A 23,546-nucleotide genomic window follows, 5' to 3' on the forward strand; every position below is an offset into this window, starting at 1 on the left:
GCCAATGAGTCTCTACTGTAATAAACTACAGCGAAATTACAGGGGGTTAGCCAAAGGGTCTATCCTGTAATAAATTACTGTGAAATTACAGGAGCTAGCCAACGGGTCTCTCCTGTAATAAATTACAGCGAAATTACAGGGGTTAGCCAACGGGTCTCTCCAGTATTAAATTACAGCGAAATTACAGGAGGTTAGCCAACGGGTCTCTCCTGTAATAAATTACAGCGGAATTACAGGGGCTAGCCAACGGTTCTCTCCAGTAATAAACTACAGCGAAATTACAGAGGGTTAGCCAACAAGTCTCTCCTGCAATAAATTACAGCGAAATTACATGGGGCTAGCCAACGGGTCTCTCCTGTAATAAACTACAGCGAAATTACAGGCGTCAGCCAATGGGTCTCTCCTGTAATAAATTACAGCGAAATTACAGGGGCTAGCCAACAAGTCTCTCCTGCAATAAATTAAGGCGAATTTACAGGGGGTTAGCCAACGGGTCTCTCCTGTAATAAATTACAGCGAAATTACAGGGGCTAGCCAACGGGTCTCTCCTGTAATAAACTACAGCGAAATTACAGGGGGCTAGCCAACGGGTCTCTCCTGTAATAAATTACAGCGAAATTACAGGGGCTAGCCAATGGGTCTCTGCTGTAATGAATTACAGCGAAATTACAGGGGTTAGCCAACGGGTCTCTCCTGTATTAAATTACAGCGAAATTACAGGAGGTTAGCCAACGGGTCTCTCCTGTAATAAACTACAGCGAAATTACAGGGGGCTAGCCAACGGGTCTCTCCTGTAATAAACTACAGCGAAATTACAGGGGTCAGCCAATGGGTCTCTCCTGTAATAAATTACAGCGAAATTACAGGGGCTAGCCAACAAGTCTCTCCTGCAATAAATTACAGCGAATTTACAGGGGGTTAGCCAACGGGTCTCTCCTGTAATAAATTACAGCGAAATTACAGGGGCTAGCAAATGGGTCTCTCCTGTAATGAATTACAGCGAAATTACAGGGGGATAGCCAACGGGTCTCTCCTGTAATAAATTACAGCGAAATTACAGGGGGTTAGCCAAAGGGTCTCTCCTGTAATAAATTACAGCGAAATTACAGGGGTTAGCCAACGGGTCTCTCCTGTAATGAATTACAGCGAAATTACAGGGGCTAGCCAATGGGTCTCTCCTGTAATAAATTACAGCGAAATTACAGGGGGATAGCCAACGGGTCTCTCCTGTAATAAATTACAGCGAAATTACAGGGGCTAGCCAATGGGTCTCTCCTGTAATAAACTACAGCGAAATTACAGGAGCTAGCCAACGGGTATCTCCTGTAATAAATTACAGCGAAATTACAGGAGCTAGCCAACGGGTCTCTCCTGTAATAAATTACAGCGAAATTACAGGAAGTTAGCCAACGGGTCTCCTCTGTAATAAATTACAGCGAAATTACAGGGGCTAGCCAACGGGTCTCTCCTGTAATAAATTACAGCGAAATTATAGGGGACTAGCCAACGGGTCTTTCCTGTAATAAATTACAGCGAAATTACAGGGGGTTAGCCAATAAGTCTCTCCTGCAATAAATTACAGCGAAATTAAAAGGGGCTAGCCAACGGGTCTCTCCAGTAATAAACTACAGCGAAATTACAGGGGGCTAGCCAGCGGGTCTCTCCTGTAATAAATTACAGCAAAATTACATGGGGTTAGCAAAAGGGTCTCTCCTGTAATAAATTACTGTGAAATTACAGGGGCTAGCCAACGGGTCTCTCCTGTATTAAATTACAGCGAAATTGCAGGAGGTTAGCCAACGGGTCTCTCCTGTAATAAATTACAGCGGAATTACAGGGGCTAGCCAACGGTTCTCTCCAGTAATAAACTACTGTACAGCGAAATTACAGAGGGTTAGCCAACAAGTCTCTCCTGCAATAAATTACAGCGAAATTACATGGGGCTCGCCAACGGGTCTCTCCTGTAATAAACTACAGCGAAATTACAGGGGTCAGCCAATGGGTCTCTCCTGTAATAAATTACAGCGAAATTACAGGGGCTAGCCAACAAGTCTCTCCTGCAATAAATTACAGCGAATTTACAGGGGGTTAGCCAACGGGTCTCTCCTTTAATAAATTACAGCGAAATTACAGGGGTTTAGCCAACGGGTCTCTCCTGTAATAAATTACAGTGAAATTAAAGGGGCTAGCCAATGGGTCTCTACTGTAATAAACTACAGCGAAATTACAGGGGGTTAGCCAACGGGTCTCTCCTGTAATAAATTACAGCGAAATTACAGGGGGCAAGCCAACGGGTCTCTCCTGTAATAAATTACAGCGCAACTACAGGGGGTTAGCCAACGGTTCTCTCCTGTAATAAACTACAGCGAAATTATAGGGGACTAGCCAACGGGTCTTTCCTGTAATAAATTACAGCGAAATTACAGGGGGTTAGCCAACAAGTCTCTCCTGCAATAAATTACAGCGAAATTAAAGAGGGCTAGCCAACGGGTCTCTCCAGTAATAAACTACAGCGAAATTACAGGGGGCTAGCCAGCGGGTCTCTGCTGTAATAAACTACAGCGAAATTACAGAGGGTTAGCCAACAAGTCTCTCCTGCAATAAATTACAGCGAAATTACATCGGGCTAGCCAACGGGTCTCTCCTGTAATAAACTACAGTGAAATTACAGGGGTCAGCCAACACGTCTCTCCAGCAATAAAGTACAGCGAATTTACAGGGGGTTAGCCAACGGGTATCTCCTGTAATAAATTACAGCGAATTTATAGGGGCTAGCCAATGGGTCTCTCCTGTAATAAACTACAGCGAAATTGCAGAGGGTTAGTCAACGGGTCTCTCCTGGAATAAATTACAGCCAACTTACAGGGGGCTAGCCAACGGGTCTCTCCTGTAAAAAGTTACAGCCAAATTACAGGGGGCTAGCCAACGGGTCTCTCCTGGAATAAATTACAGCGAAATTACAGGGGCTAGCAAATGGGTCTCTCCTGTAATGAATTACAGCGAAATTACAGGGGGATAGCCAACGGGTCTCTCCTGTAATAAATTACAGCGAAATTACAGGGGGTTAGCCAAAGGGTCTCTCCTGTAATAAATTACAGCGAAATTACAGGGGTTAGCCAACGGGTCTCTCCTGTAATGAATTACAGCGAAATTACAGGGGCTAGCCAATGGGTCTCTCCTGTAATAAATTACAGCGAAATTACAGGGGGATAGCCAACGGGTCTCTCCTGTAATAAATTACAGCGAAATTACAGGGGCTAGCCAATGGGTCTCTCCTGTAATAAACTACAGCGAAATTACAGGAGCTAGCCAACGGGTATCTCCTGTAATAAATTACAGCGAAATTACAGGAGCTAGCCAACGGGTATCTCCTGTAATAAATTACAGCGAAATTACAGGAAGTTAGCCAACGGGTCTCCTCTGTAATAAATTACAGCGAAATTACAGGGGCTAGCCAACGGGTCTCTCCTGTAATAAATTACAGCGAAATTATAGGGGACTAGCCAACGGGTCTTTCCTGTAATAAATTACAGCGAAATTACAGGGGGTTAGCCAATAAGTCTCTCCTGCAATAAATTACAGCGAAATTAAAAGGGGCTAGCCAACGGGTCTCTCCAGTAATAAACTACAGCGAAATTACAGGGGGCTAGCCAGCGGGTCTCTCCTGTAATAAATTACAGCAAAATTACATGGGGTTAGCAAAAGGGTCTCTCCTGTAATAAATTACTGTGAAATTACAGGGGCTAGCCAACGGGTCTCTCCTGTATTAAATTACAGCGAAATTGCAGGAGGTTAGCCAACGGGTCTCTCCTGTAATAAATTACAGCGGAATTACAGGGGCTAGCCAACGGTTCTCTCCAGTAATAAACTACTGTACAGCGAAATTACAGAGGGTTAGCCAACAAGTCTCTCCTGCAATAAATTACAGCGAAATTACATGGGGCTCGCCAACGGGTCTCTCCTGTAATAAACTACAGCGAAATTACAGGGGTCAGCCAATGGGTCTCTCCTGTAATAAATTAGAGCGAAATTACAGGGGCTAGCCAACAAGTCTCTCCTGCAATAAATTACAGCGAATTTACAGGGGGTTAGCCAACGGGTCTCTCCTTTAATAAATTACAGCGAAATTACAGGGGTTTAGCCAACGGGTCTCTCCTGTAATAAATTACAGTGAAATTAAAGGGGCTAGCCAATGGGTCTCTACTATAATAAACTACAGCGAAATTACAGGGGGTTAGCCAACGGGTCTCTCCTGTAATAAATTACAGCGAAATTACAGGGGGCAAGCCAACGGGTCTCTCCTGTAATAAATTACAGCGCAACTACAGGGGGTTAGCCAACGGTTCTCTCCTGTAATAAACTACAGCGAAATTATAGGAGACTAGCCAACGGGTCTTTCCTGTAATAAATTACAGCGAAATTACAGGGGGTTAGCCAACAAGTCACTCCTGCAATATAATTACAGCGAAATTAAAGAGGGCTAGCCAACGGGTCTCTCCAGTAATAAACTACAGCGAAATTACAGGGGGCTAGCCAGCGGGTCTCTCCTGTAATAAACTACAGCGAAATTACAGAGGGTTAGCCAACAAGTCTCTCCTGCAATAAATTACAGCGAAATTACATCGGGCTAGCCAACGGGTCTCTCCTGTAATAAACTACAGTGAAATTACAGGGGTCAGCCAACACGTCTCTCCAGCAATAAAGTACAGCGAATTTACAGGGGGTTAGCCAACGGGTCTCTCCTGTAATAAATTACAGCGAAATTACAGGGGGTTAGCCAACGGGTCTCTCCTGTAATAAAATACAGCGAAATTACAGGGGGCTAGCCAACGGGTCTCTCCTGTAATAAATTACAGCGAAATTACAGGGTCTAGCCAACGTGTCTCTCCTGTAATAAATTACAGCGAAATTACAGGGGGTTAGCCAACGGGTCTCTCCTGTAAATAATTACAGCGAAATTACAGGGGCTAGCTAATGGGTCTCTCCTGTAATAAACTACAGCGAAATTACAGGAGCTAGCCAACGTGTCTCTCCTGTAATAAATTACAGTGAAATTACAGGGGCTAGCCAATGGGTCTCTCCTGTAATAAATTACAGCGAAATTACACGGGATAACCAACGGGTCTCTCGTGCAATAAATTACAGCGAAATTACAGGGGGCTAGCCAGCGGGTCTCTCCTGTAATAAATTACAGCGAAATTACAGGGGCTAGCCAACGGGTCTCTCCTGTAATAAATTACAGCGAAATTACAGGGGGTTAGCCAACAAGTCTCCCCTGTAATAAATTACAGCAAAATTACAGGGGCTAGCCAACGGGTCTCTCCTGTAATAAATTACAGCGAAATTATAGGGGACTAGCCAACGGGTCTTTCCTGTAATAAATTACAGCGAAATTACAGGGGGCTAGCCAACGGGTCTCTCCAGTAATAAACTACAGCGAAATTACAGGGGCTAGACAACGGGTCTATCCTAATAATAAATTACAGCGAAATTACACGGGGTTAGCCAACGGGTATCTCCTGTAATAAATTACAGCGAAATTACAGAGGCTAGCTAACGGGTATCTCCTGTAATAAATTACAGCGAATTTATAGGGGCTAGCCAATGGGTCTCTCCTGTAATAAACTACAGCGAAATTGCAGAGGGTTAGTCAACGGGTCTCTCCTGGAATAAATTACAGCCAACTTACAGGGGGCTAGCCAACGGGTCTCTCCTGTAAAAAGTTACAGCCAAATTACAGGGGGCTAGCCAACGGGTCTCTCCTGGAATAAATTACAGCGAAATTACAGGGGCTAGACAACGGGTCTATCCTAATAATAAATTACAGCGAAATTACAGGGGGCTAGCTAACGGGTCTCTCCTGTAATAAACTACAGCGAAATTACAGGGGCTAGCCAACGGGTCTCTCCTGGAATAAATTACAGCGAAATTACAGGGGGTTAGCCAACGGGTCTCTCTTGTAATAAAATACAGCGAAATTACACGGGGTTAGCCAACGGGTCTCTCCTGTAAGGACAAATTTTCCCAGGAAAAATTGTCCCAGGACAAATTGTCCCAGGACAAATTGTCCCTGGACAAATTGTCCCAGGACCAAATGTCCCAGGACAATTGTCCCCAAGACAACTCTACCTACATCACATACCTTTGCCCCCTCGATAGTCATCCTCCCTTCTGATTGCCTTCCCTTCCAATCCTCCTCTTCCCACTCGCATCCGTTGCTCGTATCATTCTTCCTTACGCTCTTACACATCTATAAAACGAATTAGAGACCCCTCAATAACTAAAACTCTACCTACATCACATACCATCGATCCCTTGATATTCCTTCTCCTCCCTGCCTGCTTGTTCCTCTTCTCCCTCGCGCCCCATCTCCTTGTCATTGTTCTTCCCATCCCTATGCCCCTAAGAAAACTAATTAGAAATATGTAACACAATTAGGAACCATTATATACCTATCAGTATTGACTCTGCCCTAACATTGCCCCTATACACATTAACAAAGCCGCACAACTCCTAAACAATTGCACGGCACTTATCTGACATCCTCCAGGAACACCCTGTTTACAAAAAGGGAGAAGGCAAAAGGCACAGGAGAAGGCAAAAGGCAAAGGGAGAAGGCAAAGGCAAAGGGAGAAGGCAAAAGGCAAAGGAAAAGGCAAAAGGCAAAGGGAGAAGGCAAAAGGCAAAGGGAGAAGGCAAAAGGCAAAGGGAGAAGGCAAAAGGCAAAGGGAGAAGGCAAAAGGCAAAGGGAGAAGGAAAAAGGCAAAGGGAGAAGGCAAAAGGCAAAGGGAGAAGGCAAAAGGCAAAGGGAAAAGGCAAAAGGCAAAGGGAAAAGGCAAAAGGCAAAGGGAGAAGGCAAAAGGCAAAGGGAGAAGGCAAAACGCAAAGGGAGAAGGCAAAAGGCAAAGGCAAAAGGCAAAAGGCAAAGGGAGAAGGCAAAAGGCAAAGGGAGAAGGCAAAAGGCAAAGGGAGAAGGCAAAAGGCAAAGGAGAAGGCAAAAGGCAAAGGAGAAAGCAAAAGGCAAAGGGAGAAGGCAAAAGGCATAGGAGAAGGACAAATTGTCCTAGGACAAATTGACCCCAGGACAAATTGTCCCCAGGACAAATTGTCCCCACGACAAATTGTCCCCAGGACAAATTGTCGCAGGACAAATTGTCCCAAGACAAATTGTCCCAGGACAAATTGTCCCAGGACAAATTGTCCCAGGACAAAATCTCCCAGGACAAATTGTCCCCAAGACAAATTGTCCCAAAGACAAATTGTCCCAGGACAAATTGTCCCAGGACAAATTGTCCCAAGGACAAATTGTCCCAGGACAAATTGTTCAAGGACAAACTGTCCCCAGGACAAATTGTCCCAAGACAAATTGTCCCAGGACAATTTGTCCTGGGGACAAATTGTACCCAGGACAAATTCTGAATAAATGCAGAATTAATTCTGAATAAATGCAGAATTAATTCTGAATTAATGCAGAATAAATGCGGAATTTATTCTGAATTAATGAAGAATTTATTCCGAATAAATGTAAAATTTATTCTGAATTAATGCAGAATTTATTCTGAATTAATGCAGAATTTTTTCTGAATTAATGCAGAATTTATTCTGCATTAATCTAGAAAAATTTCTGCATTAATGCAGAATTTATTCTGAATTAATTTAGAATTTATTCTGAATTAATGCAGAATTTATTCGGAACTAATGCCGAATTTATTCTGAATAAATGCGGAATTTAAACTAAATTAATGCAGAATTTATTCTGAATTAATGCAGAATTTATTCTGAATTAATGCAGAATTTATTCTGAATAAATGCAGAAGTTATTCTGAATTAATGCAGAATTTATTCTGAATTAATGCAGAATTAATTCAGAATTTATTTTGAATTAATACAGAATTTATTCTGAACTAATGCAGAATTTATTCTGAATTAATACAAAATTAATTCTGAATAAATGCAGAATCAATTCTGAATTAATGCAGAATTAATTCAGAATTTATTCTGAATTAATGCAGAATTTATTCTGAATTAATGCAGAACTTATTCTGAATAAAAGCAGAATTTATTCTGAATTAATGCAGAATTTATTCGGAACTAATGCCGAATTTATTCTGAATAAATGCGGAATTTATTCTGAATTAATGCAGAATTTATTCTGAATTAATGCAGAACTTATTCTGAATTAATGCAGAATTTATTCTGAATAAATGTAGCATTTATTCTGAATTAATTCAGAATTAATTCTGAATTAATGCAGAATTTATTCTGAATTAATGCAGAATTTATTCTGAATAAAAGCAGAATTAATTCTGAATTAATGCAGAATAAATGCGAAATTTATTCTGAATTAATGCAGAATTTATTTTGAATGAATTCAGAATTTATTCTGAATTAATGCAGAATTTATTCTGAATTAATGCAGTATTTATTCTGAATAAATGCAGAAGTTATTCTGAATTAAAGCAGAATTTATTCTGAATTAATGCAGAATTTATTCTGAATTAATGGAGAAATTATTCTAGATTAATGCAGAATTTATTCTGAATTAATGCAGAATTTATTCTCAATTAATGTAGAATTAATTCTGAATAACGGATATCTCCTGCAATAAATTACAGCGAAATTACAGGGGTTAGCCAACGGGTCTCTCCTGTAATAAATTACAGCGAAATTAAAGGGGGTTAGCCAACGGGTCTCTCCTGTTATAAATTACAGCGAAATTACAGGGGGTTAGCAACGGGTTTCTCCTGTAATAAATTACAGCGAAATTACAGGGGGTTAGCCAACGGGTCTCTACTGTAATAAATTACAGCGAAATTACAGGGGCTAGACAACGGGTCTCTCCTGTAATAAATTACAGCGAAATTACAGGGGGTTAGCCAACGGGTCTCTCCTGTAATAAATTACAGCGAAATTACAGGGGGTTAGCCAACGGGTTTCTCCTGTAATATATTACAGCGAAATTACAGGGGGTTAGCCAACGGGTCTCTCCTGTAATAAATTAAGGCGAAATTAAAGGGGGTTAGCCAACGGGTCTCTCCTGTAATAAATTACAGCGAAATTACAGGGGGTTAGCCAACGGGTCTCTCCTGTAATAAATTACAGCGAAATTACAGAGGGTTAGCCAACGCGTATCTCCTGTAATAAATTACAGCGAAATTACAGGGGGCTAGCCAACGGGTTTCTCCTGTAATATATTACAGCGAAATTACAGTGGGTTAGCCAACGGGTTTCTCCTGTAATAAATTACAGCGAAATTACAGAGGGTTAGGCAAAGAGTATCTCCTGTAATAAATTACAGCGAAATTACAGGGGGTTAGCCAACGGGTATCTCCTGTAATAAATAACAGCGAAATTACAGTGGGTTAGCCAACGGGTTTCTCCTGAAATAAATTACAGCGAAATTACAGGGGCTAGCCAACGGGTCTCTCCTGTAATAAACTATAGCGAAATTACAGGGGCTAGCCAACGGGTCTCTCCTGGAATAAATTACAGCGAAATTAAAAAGGGTTAGCCAACGGGTCTCTCCTGTAATAAATTACAGCGAAATTACAGGGGGTTAGCCAAGGGGTTTCTCCTGTAATAAATTACAACGAAATTATAGGAGGTTAGCCAACGGGTATCTCCTGTAATAAATTACAGCGAAATTACAGGGGCTAGGCAACGGGTCTCTCCTGTAATAATTTACAGCGAAATTACAGGGGGCTAGCCAACGGTTCTCTCCTGTAATAAATTACAGCGAAATTACAGGGGGCTAGCCAACGGTTCTCTCCTGTAATAAATTACAGCGAAATTACAGGGGGTTAGCCAACGGGTCTCTCCTGTAATAAATTAGAGCGAAATTACAGGGGCTAGCAAAAGGGTCTCTCCTGTAATAAATTACAGCGAACTTACAGGGGCTAGCCAACGGGTCTCTCCTGCAATAAATTACAGCGAAGTTACAGGGGGCTAGCCAACGGGTCTCTCATGTAATAAATTACAGCGAATTTACAGGGGGCTAGCCAACGGGTCTCTTCTGTAATAATTTACAGCGAAATTACAGGGGGCTAGCCAACGGTTCTCTCCTGTAATAAATTACAGCGAAATTACAGAGGGCTAGCCAACGGTTCTCTCCTGTAATAAATTACAGCGAAATTACAGGGGGTTAGCCAACGGGTCTCTCCTGTAATAAATTACAGCGAAATTACAGGGGCTAGCAAAAGGGTCTCTCCTGTAATAAATTACAGCGAACTTACAGGGGCTAGCCAACGGGTCTCTCCTGCAATAAATTACAGCGAAGTTACAGGGGGCTAGCCAACGGGTCTCTCATGTAATAAATTACAGCGAATTTACAGGGGCTAGCCAACGGGTCTCTTCTGTAATAAATTACAGCGAAATTACAGGGGGTTAGCCAACGGGTCTCTCCTGCAATAAATTACAGCGAAATTACAGGGGCTAGGCAACGGGTCTCTCCTGTAATAATTTACAGCGAAATTACAGGGGGCTAGCCAACGGTTCTCTCCTGTAATAAATTACAGCGAAATTACAGGGGGCTAGCCAACGGTTCTCTCCTGTAATAAATTACAGCGAAATTACAGGGGGTTAGCCAACGGGTCTCTCCTGTAATAAATTACAGCGAAATTACAGAGGCTAGCTAACGGGTATCTCCTGTAATAAATTACAGCGAATTTATAGGGGCTAGCCAATGGGTCTCCCCTGTAATAAACTACAGCGAAATTACAGGGGGTTAGTCAACGGGTCTCTCCTGGAATAAATTACAGCCAACTTACAGGGAGCTAGCCAACGGGTCTCTCCTGTAAAAAGTTACAGCCAAATTACAGGGGGCTAGCCAACGGGTCTCTCCTGGAATAAATTACAGCGAAATTACAGGGGCTAGACAGCGGGTCTATCCTAATAATAAATTGCAGCGAAATTACACGGGGTTAGCCAACGGGTATCTCCTGTAATAAATTACAGCGAAATTACAGGGGGTTAGCCAACTGGACTCTCCTGTAATAAATTACAGCGAACTTACACGGGCTAGCTAAGGCCCTGAAGATAAAGTTGAGAGCCTAAACTTTCATTCTAAGGACCTGAAGATAAAGTTGAAGGCCTAAACTTTGATTCTAAGGCCCTGAAGATAAAGTTGACGACCTAAACTTTGATTCTAAGGGCCTGAAGATAAAGTTGAGGTCCTAAACTTTGATTCTAAGGACCTGAAGATAAAGTTGAGGGCCTAAACTTTGATTCTAAGGAGCTAAAGATAAAGTTGAGGGCTTAAACTCTAATTCTAAGACCCTGAAGATAAAGTTGAAGGCCCAAACATTGATTCTAAGGGCCTGAAGATAAAGGTCATGGCAAAAACTCTGATTCTAAGGACCTGAAGATAAAGTTGAGGGCCTAAACTTTGATTCTAAGGAAATGAAGATAAAGTTGATGGCCTCAACTTTGATTCTAAGAGCCTGAAGATAAAGTTGAGAGACTAAACTTTGATTCTAAGGACCTGAAGATAAAGTTGAGGGCCTAAACTTTGATTCTAACGCCCTGAAGATAAAGTTGAACGCCTAAACTTTGATTCTAAGGGCCTGAAGATAAAGTTGAGGGCCTAAACTCCGATTCTAAGGACCTGAAGATAAAGTTGAGAGACTAAACTTTGATTCTAAGGACCTGAAGATAAAGTTGAGGGCCTAAACTTTGATTCTAGGGACCTGAAGATGAAGTTGAGGGCCTAAATTTTGATTCTAAGGACCTGAAGATAAAGTTGAGGGCCTAAACTTTGATTCTAAGGCCCTGAAGATAAAGTTGAAGGCCTAAACTTTGATTCTAAGGCCCTGAAGAGAAATTTGAACGCCTAAACTTTGATTCTAAGGGCCAGAAGATAAAGTTGAGGGCCTAAACTCCGATTCTAAGGACGTGAAGATAAAGTTGAGAGACTAAACTTTGATTCTAAGGACCTGAAGATAAAGTTGAGGGCCTAAACTTTGATTCTAGGGACCTGAAGATGAAGTTGAGGGCCTAAATTTTGATTCTAAGGACCTGAAGATAAAGTTGAGGACCTAAACTTTGATTCTAGGGACCTGAAGATGAAGTTGAGGGCCTAAATTTTGATTCTAAGGACCTGAAGATAAAGTTGAGGGCCTAAACTTTGATTCTAAGGCCCTGAAGATAAAGTTGAAGGCCTAAACTTTGATTCTAAGGCCCTGAAGAGGAATTTGAAGGCCCAAACTTTGATTCTAAGGGTCTGAAGTTAAAGTTCAGAGCCAAAACTCTGATTCTAAGGACCTGAAGATAAAGTTGATGGCCTAAACTTTGATTCTAAAAGCCTGAAGATAAAGTTGAGGCCCTAAACTTTTATTCTAAGGGCCTGAAGATAAAGTTGAGGGCCTAGACTTTGATTCTAAGGACCTGAAGATAAAGTTGATGGCCTAAACTTTGATTCTAAAAGCCTGAAGATAAAGTTGAGGCCCTAAACTTTTATTCTAAGGGCCTGAAGATAAAGTTGAGGGCCTAGACTTTGATTCTAAGGACCTGAAGATAAAGTTGAGGGCCTAAACTCTGATTCTAAGGCCCTGAAGATAAAGTTGAGGGCCTAAACTCTAATTCTAAGACCCTGAAGATAAAGTTGAAGGCCCAAACATTGATTCTAAGGGCCTGAAGATAAAGGTCATGGCCAAAACTCTGATTCTAAGGACCTGAAGATAAAGTTGAGGGGCTAAACTTTGATTCTAAGAGCCTGAAGATAAAGTTGAGGGCCTAAACTTAGATTCTAAGGCCCTGAAGATAAAGTTGAACGCCAAAACTTTGATTCTAAGGGTCTGAAGTTAAAGTTGAAGGCCTAAACTTTGATTCTAAGGCCCTGAAGAGAAATTTGAAGGCCCAAACTTTGATTCTAAGGGTCTGAAGTTAAAGTTCAGGGCCAAAAGTCTGATTCTAAGAACCTGAAGATAAAGTTGAAGGTCTAAACTTTGATTCTAACGGTCTGAAGTTAAAGTTCAGGGTCAAAACTCTGATTCTAAGGACCTAAGATAAAGTTGATGGCCTAAACTTTGATTCTAAGAGCCTGAAGATAAAGTTGAGGGCCTAAACTTTTATTCTAAGAGCCTGAAGATAAAGTTGAGGGCCTAGACTTTGATTCTAAGGACTTGAAGATAAAGTTGAGGGCCTAAACTCTGATTCTAAGGCCCTGAAGATAAACTTGAGGGCCTAGACTTTGATTCTAAGGCCCTGAAGATAAAGTTGAAGGCCAAAACTTTGATTCTAAGGCCCTGAAGAGAAATTTGAAGGCCCAAACTTTGATTCTAAGGGTCTGAAGTTAAAGTTCAGAGCCAAAACTCTGATTCTAAGGACCTAAGATAAAGTTGAGGGCCTAAACTTTGATTCTAAGGCCCTGAAGATAAAGTTGAAGGCCTAAACTTTGATTCTAAGGCCCTGAAGAGGAATTTGAAGGCCCAAACTTTGATTCTAAGGGTCTGAAGTTAAAGTTCAGAGCCAAAACTCTGATTCTAAGGACCTGAAGATAAAGTTGATGGCCTAAACTTTGATTCTAAAAGCCTGAAGATAAAGTTGAGGCCCTAAACTTTTATTCTAAGGGCCTGAAGATAAAGTTGAGGGCCTAGACTTTGATTCTAAGGACCTGAAGAGAAATTTGAAGGCCCAAACTTTGATTCTAAGGGCCAGAAGATAAAGTTGAGGGCCTAAACTCCGATTCTAAGGACGTGAAGATAAAGTTGAGAGACTAAACTTTGATTCTAAGGACCTGAAGATAAAGTTGAGGGCCTAAACTTTGATTCTAGGGACCTGAAGATGAAGTTGAGGGCCTAAATTTTGATTCTAAGGACCTGAAGATAAAGTTGAGGACCTAAACTTTGATTCTAGGGACCTGAAGATGAAGTTGAGGGCCTAAATTTTGATTCTAAGGACCTGAAGATAAAGTTGAGGGCCTAAACTTTGATTCTAAGGCCCTGAAGATAAAGTTGAAGGCCTAAACTTTGATTCTAAGGCCCTGAAGAGGAATTTGAAGGCCCAAACTTTGATTCTAAGGGTCTGAAGTTAAAGTTCAGAGCCAAAACTCTGATTCTAAGGACCTGAAGATAAAGTTGATGGCCTAAACTTTGATTCTAAAAGCCTGAAGATAAAGTTGAGGCCCTAAACTTTTATTCTAAGGGCCTGAAGATAAAGTTGAGGGCCTAGACTTTGATTCTAAGGACCTGAAGATAAAGTTGATGGCCTAAACTTTGATTCTAAAAGCCTGAAGATAAAGTTGAGGCCCTAAACTTTTATTCTAAGGGCCTGAAGATAAAGTTGAGGGCCTAGACTTTGATTCTAAGGACCTGAAGATAAAGTTGAGGGCCTAAACTCTGATTCTAAGGCCCTGAAGATAAAGTTGAGGGCCTAAACTCTAATTCTAAGACCCTGAAGATAAAGTTGAAGGCCCAAACATTGATTCTAAGGGCCTGAAGATAAAGGTCATGGCCAAAACTCTGATTCTAAGGACCTGAAGATAAAGTTGAGGGGCTAAACTTTGATTCTAAGAGCCTGAAGATAAAGTTGAGGGCCTAAACTTAGATTCTAAGGCCCTGAAGATAAAGTTGAACGCCAAAACTTTGATTCTAAGGGTCTGAAGTTAAAGTTGAAGGCCTAAACTTTGATTCTAAGGCCCTGAAGAGAAATTTGAAGGCCCAAACTTTGATTCTAAGGGTCTGAAGTTAAAGTTCAGGGCCAAAAGTCTGATTCTAAGAACCTGAAGATAAAGTTGAAGGTCTAAACTTTGATTCTAACGGTCTGAAGTTAAAGTTCAGGGTCAAAACTCTGATTCTAAGGACCTAAGATAAAGTTGATGGCCTAAACTTTGATTCTAAGAGCCTGAAGATAAAGTTGAGGGCCTAAACTTTTATTCTAAGAGCCTGAAGATAAAGTTGAGGGCCTAGACTTTGATTCTAAGGACTTGAAGATAAAGTTGAGGGCCTAAACTCTGATTCTAAGGCCCTGAAGATAAACTTGAGGGCCTAGACTTTGATTCTAAGGCCCTGAAGATAAAGTTGAAGGCCAAAACTTTGATTCTAAGGCCCTGAAGAGAAATTTGAAGGCCCAAACTTTGATTCTAAGGGTCTGAAGTTAAAGTTCAGAGCCAAAACTCTGATTCTAAGGACCTAAGATAAAGTTGATGGCCTAAACTTTGATTCTAAGAGCCTGAAGATAAGGTTGAGGGCCTAAACTTTTAGTCTAAGGGCCTGAAGATAAAGTTGAGGGCCTAGACTTTGATTCTAAGGCCCTGAAGAGAAATTTGAAGGCCCAAACTTTGATTTTAAGGGTCTGAAGTTAAAGTTCAGGGCCAAAACTCTGATTCTAAGAACCTGAAGATAAAGTTGAAGGTCTAAACTTTGATTCTAACGGTCTGAAGTTAAAGTTCAGGGTCAAAACTCTGATTCTAAGGACCTGAAGATAAAGTTGAGGGCCTAAACTCTGATTCTAAGGACCTGAAGATAAAGTTGAGGGCCTAAACTTTGATTCTAAGGATTTTAACATAAAGTTGAGGGCCTAAACTTTGATTCTAGGGACCTGAAGATAAAGTTGAGGGCCTAAACTTTGATTCCAAGGACCTGAAGATAAGTTGAGGGCCAAAAAATTGATTCTAAGGCCCTGAAGATAAAGTTGAGAGAATAAACTTCGATTCTAAGGCCCAGAAGATAAAGATGAGGGCCTAAACTTTGATTCTAAGGCCCTGAAGATAAAGTTGAGGGCATAAACTTCGATTTTAAGGTTCTGAAGATAAAGATGAGGGCCTAAACTTTGATTCTAAGGTCCTAAAGATAAAGTTAAGGGCTTAAACTTTGATCCTAAGGAGCTAAAGAGAAAGTTGAGGGCCTAAACTCTGTTTCTAAGGCCCTGAAGATAAAGTTGAGGGCCTAAACTTCGATTCTAAGGCATTGAAGATAAAGTTGAGGGCCCAACGGGTCTCTCCTGTAATAAATTACAGCGAAATTACAGGGGTTAGCCAAAGGGTCTCTCCTGTAATAAATTACAGCGAAATTACAGGGGCTAGCAAAAGGGTCACTCCTGTTATAAATTACAGCGAACTTACAGGTGCTAGCCAACGGGTCTCTCCTGCAATAAATTACAGCGAAGTTACAGGGGGCTAGCCAACGGGTCTCTCATGTAATAAATTACAGCGAATTTACAGGGGCTAGCAAACGGGTCTCTTCTGTAATAAATTACAGCGAAATTACAGGGGGCTAGCCAACGGGTCTCTCCTGTAATAAATTACAGCGAAATTACAGGGGGCTAGCCAACGGGTCTCTCCTGTAATAAATTACAGCGAATTTACAGGGAGCTAGCCAACGGGTCTCTCCTGGAATAAATTACAGCCAACTTACAGGGGGCTAGCCAACGGGTCTCTCCTGTAAAAAGTTACAGCCAAATTACAGGGGGCTAGCCAAAGGGTCTCTCCTGGAATAAATTACAGCGAAATTACAGGGGCTAGACAACGGGTCTATCCTAATAATAAATTACAGCGAAATTACACGGGGTTAGCCAACGGGTATCTCCTGTAATAAATTGCAGCGAAATTACAGGGAGTTAGCCAACGGGTCTCTCCTTTAATAAATTACAGCGAACTTACACGGGCTAGCTAAGGCCCTGAAGATAAAGTTGAGAGCCAAAACTTTCATTCTAAGGACCTGAAGATAAAGTTGAGGGCCTAAACTTTGATTCTAAGGCCATGAAGATAAAGTTGAGGTCCTAAACTCTAATTCTAAGACCCTGAAGATAAAGTTGAAGGCCCAAACATTGATTCTAAGGGCCTGAAGATAAAGGTCATGGCCAAAACTCTGATTCTAAGGACCTTAAGATAAAGTTGAGGGCCTAAATTTTGATTCTAAGAGCCTGAAGATAAAGTTGAGGGCCTAAACTTTGATTCTAAGGAGCTGAAGATAAAGTTGAGAGACTAAACTTTGATTCTAAGGGCCTGAAGATAAAGTTGAGGTCCTAAACTTTGATTCTAAGGACCTGAAGATAAAGTTGAGGGCTTAAACTTTGATTCCGGCAGACGGTGTACGTACTCCGCCGGCAGACGGTGTATATATTCCGGCAGGCGGTGTACGTACTCCGCCGGCAGACGGTGTATATATTCCGGCAAGCGGTGTACGTACTCCGCCGGCAGACGGTGTATATATTCCGGCAGGCGGTGTATGTACTCCGCCGGCAGGCGGTGTATATATTCCGGCAAGCGGTGTACGTACTCCGCCGGCAGGCGGTGTATAGATTCCAGCAGGCGGTGTACGTACTCCGCCGGCAGGCGGTGTATATATTCCGGCAGGCGGTGTATATATTCCGGCAGGCGGTGTACGTACTCCGCCGGCAGACGGTGTATATATTCCGGCAAGCAGTGTACGTACTCCGCCGGCAGGCGGTGTATATATTCCGGCAAGCGGTGTACGTACTCCCCCGGTAGGCGGTGTATATATTCCGGCAGGCGGTGTACGTACTCCGCCGGCAGGCGGTGTATATATTCCGGCAAGCGGTGTACGTACTCCGCCCGCAGGCGGTGTATATATTCCGGCAGGCGGTGTATATATTCCGGCAAGCGGTGTACGTAGTCCGCCTGTAGGCGGTGTATATATTCCGGCAAGCGGTGTACGTACTCCGCCGGAAGGCGGTGTATATATTCCGGCAGGCGGTGTATATATTTCGGCAAGCGGTGTACGTACTCCGCCGGCAGGCGGTGTATATATTCCTGCAGGCGGTGTATATATTCCGACAGGCGGTGTATATATTTCGGTAAGCGGTGTACGTACTCCGCCTGCAGGCGGTGTATATATTTCGGTAAGCGGTGTACGTACTCCGCCGGCCGGCGGTGTATATATTCCGGCAGGCGGTGTACGTACTCCGCCGGTAGGCGGTGTATATATTCCGGCAGGCGGTGTACGTACTCCGCCGGCCGGCGGTGTATATATTCCGGCAGGCGGTGTACGTACTCCGCCGGCCGGCGGTGTATATATTCCGGCAAGCGGTGTACGTACTCCGCCGGCAGGCGGTGTATATATTCCGGCAGGCGGTGTACGTACTCCGCCGGCAGGCGGTGTATATATTCCGGCAAGCGGTGTACGTACTCCGCCGGCAGGCGGTGTATATATTCCGGTAGGCGGTGTATATATTCCGGCAGGCGGTGTATATATTCCGGCAGGCGGTGTACGTACTCCGCCGGCAGGCGGTGTATATATTCCTGCAGGCGGTGTATATATTCCGGCAGGCGGTGTATATATTTCGGTAAGCGGTGTACGTACTCCGCCGGCAGGCGGTGTATATATTCCGGCAGGCGGTGTACGTACTCCGCCTGCAGGCGGTGTATATATTCCGGAAAGCGGTGTATATATTCCGGCAGGCGGTGTATATATTCCGGCAAGCGGTGTACGTACTCCGCCGGAAGGCGGTGTATATATTCCGGCAGGCGGTGTATATATTTCGGTAAGCGGTGTACGTACTCCGCCGGAGGGCGGTGTATATATTCCGGCAAGCGGTGTACGTACTCCGCCGGCAGGCGGTGTATATATTCCGGCAGGCGGTGTACGTACTCCGCCGGGAGGCGGTGTATATATTCCGGCAAGCGGTGTACGTACTCCGCCCGCAGGCGGTGTATATATTCCGGCAGGCGGTGTATATATTCCGGCAAGCGGTGTACGTACTCCGCCGGAAGGCGGTGTATATATTCCGGCAGGCGGTGTATACATTTCGGTAAGCGGTGTACGTACTCCGCCTGCAGGCGGTGTATATATTTCGGTAAGCGGTGTACGTACTCCGCGGGCAGGCGGTGTATATATTCCGGCAAGCGGTGTACGTACTCCGCGGGCAGGCGGTGTATATATTCCGGCAAGCGGTGTACGTACTCCGCGGGCAGGCGGTGTATATATTCCGGCAGGCGGTGTACGTACTCCGCCGGCCGGCGGTGTATATATTCGGGCAGGCGGTGTACGTACTCCGCCGGCCGGCGGTGTATATATTCCGGCAAGCGGTGTACGTACTCCGCCGGCAGGCGGCGTATATATTCCGGCAGGCGGTGTACGTACTCCGCCGGCAGGCGGTGTATATATTCCGGCAGGCGGTGTATATATTCCGGCAGGCGGTGTATATATTCCGGCAGGCGGTGTACGTACTCCGCCGGCAGGCGGTGTATATATTCCTGCAGGCGGTGTATATATTCCGGCAGGCGGTGTATATATTTCGGTAAGCGGTGTACGTACTCCGCCGGCAGGCGGTGTATATATTCCGGCAGGCGGTGTACGTACTCCGCCGGCAGGCGGTGTATATATTCCGGCAGGCGGTGTATGTACTCCGCCGGCAGGCGGTGTATATATTCCGGCAAGCGGTGTACGTACTCCGCCCGCAGGCGGTGTATATATTCCGGCAGGCGGTGTATATATTCCGGCAAGCGGTGTACGTACTCCGCCGGCAGGCGGTGTATATATTCCGGTAAGCGGTGTACGTACTCCGCAGGCAGGCGGTGTATATATTCCGGCAGGCGGTGTACGTACTCCGCCGGCAGGCGGTGTATATATTCCGGCAGGCGGTGTACGTACTCCGCCGGCAGGCGGTGTATATATTCCGGCAGGCGGTGTATATATTTCGGTAAGCGGTGTACGTACTCCGCCGGCAGGCGGTGTATATATTCCGGCAGGCGGTGTACGTACTCCGCCTGCAGGCGGTGTATATATTCCGGAAAGCGGTGTATATATTCCGGCAGGCGGTGTATATATTCCGGCAAGCGGTGTATATATTCCGGCAGGCGGTGTACGTACTCCGCCGGCAGGCGGTGTATATATTCCGGTAGGCGGTGTATATATTCTGGCAGGCGGTGTACGTACTCCGCCGGCAGGCGGTGTATATATTCCGGCAGGCGGTGTACGTACTCCGCCGGAAGGCGGTGTATATATTCCGGCAGGCGGTGTACGTACTCCGCCGGCAGGCGGTGTATATATTCCGGCAGGCGGTGTATATATTCCGGCAGGCGGTGTATATATTCCGGCAGGCGGTGTATATATTCCGGCAAGCGGTGTACGTACTCCGCCGGCAGGCGGTGTATATATTCCGGCAGGCGGTGTATGTATTCCGGCAGACGGTGTAGATATTCCGGCAGGCGGTGAACGTACTCCACCAGCAGGCGGTGAATATATTCCACCAGGCGGTGTAGATATTTTGGCAGGCGGTGTTTATATTCTGGCAGGCGGTGTACGTACTCCGCCAGCAGGCGGTGTATATATTCCGGAAAGCGGTGTATATATTCCGGAAAGCGGTGTACGTACTCCGCCAGCAGGCGGTGTAAGTACTCCGCCGGCAGGCGGTGTATATATTCCGGCAGGCGGTGTACGTACTCCGCGGGCGACGAACGCTCTAAACTGCTTCGTAACTATCTACTACTTACCTTTTGACGTCGCTCGGACCTTCGCATCGTCGAAAACGAGCCAGAAACCGTGTTTCTTCGAAACGAGACGCGCGCGCTAACATAAGCACGTGACCTCACCGGTTTAACATTGTGACGTCATAAATAAACTATTAAAAATCGGGGTTTCACATTGCTACGCCTATAGAATGGCACGGCAACACGTACAGAGCGGTTTCGCGAATATTGGAAGAGGGACAATTTGTCCCCAGGACAAATTGTCCCAGGACAAATTGTCCCAGGACAAATTGTCCCAGAACAAATTGTGCCAGGACCAATTGTCCCCAGGACAAATTCACCAAGGACAAATTGTCCCCAGGACAAATTGTCCCAGGATAAATTGTCCCCAGGACAAATTGTCCCTGGATAAATTGTCCCCAGAACAAATTGTCCAAGGACAAATTGTCTTTAGGACAAATTGTCCCCAGGACAAATTGTCCCAGGACAAATTGCCCCAGGAGAAATTGTCCCCAGGACAAATTGTCCCAGGACAAATTCTCCCAAAAATTACATCGAAATTACACGGGGTTAGCCAACGGGTATCTCCTGTAATAAATTACAGCGAAATTACAGGGGGTTAGCCAACGGGTCTCTCCTGTAATAAATTACAGCGAACTTACACGGGCTAGCTAAGGCCCTGAAGATAAAGTTGAGAGCCTAAACTTTGATTCTAAGGGCCTGAAGATAAAGTTGAGGTCCTAAACTTTGATTCTAAGGACCTGAAGATAAAGTTGAGGGCCTAAACTTTGATTCTAAGGAGCTAAAGATAAAGTTGAGGGCCTAAACTCTAATTCTAAGACCCTGAAGATAAAGTTGAAGGCCCAAACATTGATTCTAAGGGTATGAAGATAAAGGTCATGGCCAAAACTCTGATTCTAAGGACCTGAAGATAAAGTTGAGGGCCTAAACTTTGATTCTAAGAGCCTGAAGATAAAGTTGAGAGACTAAACTTTGATTCTAAGGACCTGAAGATAAAGTTGAGGGCCTAAACTTTGATTCTAAGGCCCTGAAGATAAAGTTGAGGGCCTAGACTTTGATTCTAAGGACCTGAAGATAAAGTTGAGGGCCCAACGGGTCTCTCCTGTAATAAATTACAGCGAAATTACAGGGGCTAGCCAAAGGGTCTCTCCTGTAATAAATTACAGCGAAATTACAAGGGCTAGCTAATGGGTCTCTCCTGTAATAAACTACAGCGAAATTACAGGAGCTAGCTAACGGGTCTCTCCTGTAATAAACTACAGCGAAATTACAGGAGCTAGCCAACGGGTCTCTCCTGTAATAAACTACAGCGAAAGTACAGGGGCTAGCCAAAGGGTCTCTCCTGTAATAAATTACAGCGAAATTACAGGGGCTAGCTAAAGGGTCTCTCCTGTAATAAACTACAGCGAAAGTACAGGGGCTAGCCAAAGGGTCTCTCCTGTAATAAACTACAGCGAAATTACAGGAGGCTAGCCAACGGGTGTCTCCTGTAATAAATTACAGCGAAATTACAGGGGGTTAGCAAACGGGTCTCTCCTGTAATAAACTACAGCGAAATTACAGGAGGCTAGCCAACGGGTGTCTCCTGTAATAAACTACAGCGAAAGTACAGGGGCTAGCCAACGGGTCTCTCCTGTAATAAATTACAGCGAATTAACAGGGGGTTAGCCAACGGGTCTCTCCTGTAATAAATTACAGCCAAATTAAAGAGGCTAGCCAACGGGTCTCTCCTGTAATAAACTACAGCGAAATTACAGGGGCTAGCCAACGGGTCTCTCCTGTAATAAATTACAGCGAATTTACAGGGGGTTAGTAAACGGGTCTCTCCTGTAATAAATTACAGCGAAATTACAGGGGGTTAGCAAACGGGTCTCTCCTGTAATAAATTACAGCGAAATTACTGGGGCTAGCCAAAGGGTCTCTCCTGTAATAAATTACAGCGAATTTACAGAGGGTTAGTAAACGGGTATCTCCTGTAATAAATTACAGCGAATTTACAGGGGGTTAGCCAACGGGTCTCTCCTGTAATAAATTACAGCGAATTTACAGGGGGTTAGTAAACGGGTCTCTCCTGTAATAAATTACAGCGAAATTACAGGGGGTTAGCAAACGGGTCTCTCCTGTAATAAATTACAGCGAAATTACTGGGGCTAGCCAAAGGGTCTCTCCTGTAATAAATTACAGCGAATTTACAGGGGGCAAGCCAACGGGTCTTTCCTGTAATAAATTACAGCGAAATTACTGGGGCTAGCCAAAGGGTCTCTCCTGTAATAAATTACAGCGAATTTACAGAGGGTTAGTAAACGGGTATCTCCTGTAATAAATTACAGCGAAATTACTGGGGCTAGCCAAAGGGTCTCTCCTGTAATAAATTACAGCGAATTTACAGAGGGTTAGTAAACGGGTATCTCCTGTAATAAATTACAGCGAATTTACAGGGGGTTAGCCAACGGGTCTCTCCTGTAATAAATTACAGCGAATTTACAGGGGGTTAGTAAACGGGTCTCTCCTGTAATAAATTACAGCGAAATTACAGGGGGTTAGCAAACGGGTCTCTCCTGTAATAAATTACAGCGAAATTACTGGGGCTAGCCAAAGGGTCTCTCCTGTAATAAATTACAGCGAATTTACAGAGGGTTAGTAAACGGGTATCTCCTGTAATAAATTACAGCGAAATTACAGGGGGTTAGCCAACGGGTCTCTCCTGTAATAAATTACATCGAAAATACAGGGGGTTAGCAAACAAGTCTCTCCTGTAATAAATTACAGCGAAATTACAGGGGGTTAGCAAACAAGTCTCTCCTGTAATAAATTACAGCGAAATTACAGGGGGTTAGCAAACAAGCCTCTCCTGTAATAAATTACAGCGAAATTACAGGGGGCTAGCCAACGGGTCTTTCCTGTAATAAATTACAGCGAAATTACAGGGGCTAGCCAACGGGTCTCTCTTGTAATAAAATACAGCGAAATTACAGGGGGTTAGCCAACGGGTCTCTCCTGTAATAAACTACAGCAAAAGTACAGGGGCTAGCCAAAGGGTCTCTCCTGTAATAAATTACAGCGAAATTACAGGGGGCTAGCCAACGGGTCTCTCCTGTAAGGACAAATTTTCCCAGGAAAAATTGTCCCAGGACAAATTGTCCCAGGACAAATTGTCCCT

At 44.0% G+C, this 23,546-nt stretch overlaps 2 protein-coding genes across 3 annotated transcripts in view; both read right to left on the reverse strand.

Moving 5' to 3' along the window:
- Positions 1-23,546, reverse strand: part of LOC136195866 (uncharacterized) — a 31,373-nt gene that overhangs the window by 4,834 nt on the left and 2,993 nt on the right. The window contains exons 1-3 of one of the 2 annotated variants that reach the window (XM_065985359.1): positions 6,453-6,789; positions 6,306-6,402; positions 6,143-6,250 (exon numbers count right to left, since the gene is read on the reverse strand). The exons of the other annotated variant lie outside the window; for it this stretch is intronic. The gene's annotated coding sequence lies outside the window, so the exon portion shown is untranslated. Of the gene's footprint in view, positions 1-6,142; positions 6,251-6,305; positions 6,403-6,452; positions 6,790-23,546 lie in introns of those variants that run through there. 2 annotated transcript variants of the gene reach the window in all.
- LOC136196245 (serine/threonine-protein phosphatase 6 regulatory ankyrin repeat subunit A-like) overlaps positions 6,243-23,546 on the reverse strand; it is a 61,314-nt gene continuing 44,010 nt past the window's right edge. Inside the window, exons 4-5 of the mRNA XM_065985770.1 lie at positions 6,306-6,402; positions 6,243-6,250 (exon numbers count right to left, since the gene is read on the reverse strand). Of these exons, the coding sequence (XP_065841842.1) occupies positions 6,243-6,250; positions 6,306-6,402 (105 nt within the window). The remainder of the gene's footprint in view (positions 6,251-6,305; positions 6,403-23,546) is intronic.

The sequence above is a fragment of the Oscarella lobularis genome, chromosome 15, assembly GCF_947507565.1.
Source record: "Oscarella lobularis chromosome 15, ooOscLobu1.1, whole genome shotgun sequence".
Classification (NCBI taxonomy): domain Eukaryota; kingdom Metazoa; phylum Porifera; class Homoscleromorpha; order Homosclerophorida; family Oscarellidae; genus Oscarella; species Oscarella lobularis.